The following is a 3,212-nucleotide window of genomic DNA, read 5'->3' as shown; positions in this document are numbered from 1 at the left end:
GTTTGGGTCTCCCTTCAAGAAAGAGCAGGAGCTCTTCCTCACTCTGATTACTGTGATGCAGCACAGCCCGAGTTCTGAGTAAATGCTACTGAAAGCCTAGACATCTGGGAGCTATATGAACAGCTAAGGCCCGAGCAAGTCCTTTTCATCTAAGCTTTTGCCTATGAGAAAGGGGAGATGACAGTCCCCAACACTTCCCTGGGCTTCCTCTTTCCCCTGCTCCTTGCCAGATGTCACACTGCAACGCTGCCTGTCTGGTCCCTTGGTGGGCAGTGCCGGGTCTGGGCGTGTGCTCCCCCACCGCCTTCCTGGGCTGGCCGGGCTCACCAGGAACACAGCGGACATGCAATGACTGCACCCAGCTTCCACGTCAGACGCAGACTCCAGGGCTCCTACACCGATGGAGTGAGAGGAGGGTTTGCTACACAAACTGAGCCTGGCTTGGGTTACAAATGCTGGCTGTTGCATGACATGGGATACAACGGGGACATTAGACAGCTATTGGAGACAGCTCTGCTGCTTCATGCCAATGAATGCTTTTGCTGCCATCTATTCTTGTGAGAGCCCAGCCCGCTCCTGCCTTGCTGCAGGTTCAGGCACACTGAGAGATGATGTTAGAGTTGCAGTCTAAGGTGTGACTGTGGCTTCTTTTGCAGGTTTCGGGCCCAGGTGGGCTGACCAAGTCCAGGTAGTAGGGGGACTTGAGGAAACGGCGGTAAGAATCCTTTTCCATGAGGGTGAATATTTTTCTCTGAGCCTCATCAAAGCAAGACAGCGTAGGTTCCAGCACGTTGTGGCTCGTCTTCTCCCGTGTGCATGAATCCAGGTTCACCTGTGGGCCAAAGGGACGGTGTAAGTAGAATCTGTCCCAGAATTGGCTAGCATAGGCAAGGGAAAATCCAAGTGTCTCTTCACCAAGCGTGCTTAAGCTGTCTTTAATGGGCAGTGGTCTGAAATGGCCACTGGACACCCAGTAGCCTTGGCAGAATCTGTGCAGCTGGATACCAGTGCATCTCTCCTGCCAGACAAACTGTCAGGGGAGACTGACACACATCCCTCAGGGATGCAGCCAGCCAGGAAAGCTGAGCAGCTGCACAGGAGCAGCTGGGACAATGGGATTCATAGTCCTCTTAGGCTTCTCCCGTTTGAGTGTGCACGTGGGATGGCCACGTGGTTGTAACTAAACACACTTCCTCTCTATCCAAGTTTAATATGAAAACAATAAAAATGACACCATTTCCTTGCTATCTAGCAGAGCAGCAGCACTCTGCAACTCTTGTGAAACTACTGATCTCTACTTTCCTGTGGTGCTGGCCTGGTTCAGAACTTAGGGTGATACCTTTGCTCAAGAAATGTTCTGTGCACGTACCTCTTTTGTTGCCTGCACTGAGATGAATTCATCATAGATCTTTCTAGCCTTGAGGCTGAGCTTGGCTGGTGACTTGGTTTTCTTGTAGTCCTCACAACTGACCCAGAACTCGATGTTTTCCTCACTGTACTCGGATTTGAGAAAAGCACGGAAAGCAGCCAGTCCTCCTACAGATTGTTTAGAAGAAAACCAGATCAGATGACAGAACCAGTGTTGGTTCCTGGATAGTCATGAACTCCAGTGCCTCAGCAAACAGCAGTTCTGGGTTCTCCTTCCCAGAGCTGAATGAGCAGCTCCCCTGGGGCTGGCAGCAGGGACGGCTGTCTGCCTCCATGACAGTCGCTCGTGCACGCTGAGGGAGGCTGGAATTCAGACAGGCCTCACGGGGATGTCACACATGGGTCTGCAGCTGCCTGCTCCCCACTGTGACCTTCAGCGGCTCAGCCAGGAGAACACAAGCAACTCGCACGTTCCCAGGCGGCCCCGAGGAGACAGCCAACACACACCACAGAGTCTCAGGCCATGGGAACAACATGAAGGAAATATCAAGGACAACAGTACAGCCTGGAAACAATGGGAAGACAAAGTCTCCCATGGGCTCACAGCGGCAAACAGTTTTTCCACTTTTTGGTTCTTCTTTAACCCACTGTTAACCATGTGCTGCAGTCTTGCTTTCCCCTTGCACGAGGGCTAAACCAGTTGCCTTCACAAAAGGGAGAGCTCAGCAGTAGGTCAAAGCCTCACTCATGATACACTGGGATTGTCCCTTGGATCTGACCAAGAGCACCCTTCACCACCCCTCCCAGAGGCCTGTGTGGGCAAAGTTGCTACAGTGTGCTGCTAAGAGCCATAGAATAACTTCCATGTCCCCTCTAGGGACTGCTCAGCAGAGACACGTTATGGGCAGCACCCTCACCATCTCCAGCAGAAGGGCCCCCTTTACTTACTGTCATGATGGATCAAGTTTTCCAAAGAGTCTGCCCACTTTCTGACTTCTTCTTGGCTAACCCTAAAAGGTGACAAAGGAAGAAACATGGTGAATATTTAAGGGGAGTACAGAAAGGACAAATTTGGTTTTTGGCTCAGCACCATTAGAAAATTCTTTCTCTGATTATTGTAAGAGCACGTACAAGAGACCAAGAAGGAAATATCTGCTTGCTTTACAGAAACCCCTGGGGATCCCAGGTCTAATCTACAGAAATTCCAGTTTGCAATTCCTGTCACCATAGGCTGGAAAGGAATTTTCCTGGAAAAATTGTTGGGGACTTTGTGTTTATTTTCTGACTGGCTGCATCTCTTGCTGGGGCACAGACCTGGGGTCACTTTTACAAGTCATACCAGCGAGCTCCAAAGGGCTGATGTCTTTAACCTGGCAGGGGAACAGTAGCTATATGGTAGAGAGAGGAATACGGGAAATAGAAACACATGGGGAACATGGGAACACATCCCACATTCATTCCCCCTACCATATCAGAACATTCTAGGGCTCATCTATTCCAGGAGCATACCTTGGCCTTTGGAGTTCTCCTTGGAAAGCACACCATCTATTTGCACCTCAGTGAGAGCAGTGATACCCTGACAGGCTGCTCTCTCTGTTTTCTGTGCCAATAGCTTTGTGCAGCTGTGTGGACCATTGCACAAATCAACTCAGAGACCGTGATGCTGATTCTGCAATGTGTCAAGTCACACTGGGTCTTGTGATGGCGTTATTCCCCTGTGCAGGAGACTGCATAAGTCTTTCCATGTGTATATGCATATTGAATCACTGAAGTGTTGGCAGAAAGGGACCTCTAGTTCAACCTTCTTCATGGAAAGGGACTACCAATACCTGAGGACTATTGCC

At 50.3% G+C, this 3,212-nt stretch overlaps 1 protein-coding gene across 3 annotated transcripts in view; it reads right to left on the bottom strand.

Annotated features, from left to right (window-relative positions):
• Nucleotides 1–371: 371 nt before the first annotated feature.
• The window catches only part of RGS4 (regulator of G protein signaling 4), a 6,281-nt gene continuing 3,440 nt past the window's right edge, over nucleotides 372–3,212 (bottom strand). For all 3 annotated transcript variants that reach the window (XM_010166894.2, XM_010166893.2, XM_010166892.2), the window contains exons 4-6: nucleotides 2,317–2,378; nucleotides 1,370–1,536; nucleotides 372–832 (exon numbers count right to left, since the gene is read on the bottom strand). In XM_010166894.2, coding sequence (XP_010165196.1) covers nucleotides 593–832; nucleotides 1,370–1,536; nucleotides 2,317–2,378 — 469 coding nt within the window. In that variant the 3' untranslated portion in view covers nucleotides 372–592. The remainder of the gene's footprint in view (nucleotides 833–1,369; nucleotides 1,537–2,316; nucleotides 2,379–3,212) is intronic.

This window comes from Antrostomus carolinensis, unplaced genomic scaffold (genome assembly GCF_000700745.2).
Source record: "Antrostomus carolinensis isolate BGI_N321 unplaced genomic scaffold, ASM70074v2 scaffold34204, whole genome shotgun sequence".
NCBI lineage: Eukaryota > Metazoa > Chordata > Aves > Caprimulgiformes > Caprimulgidae > Antrostomus > Antrostomus carolinensis.
Note: the sequence above shows the minus strand (reverse complement) of the source record. Positions and strands in the feature narration are given on the sequence as shown.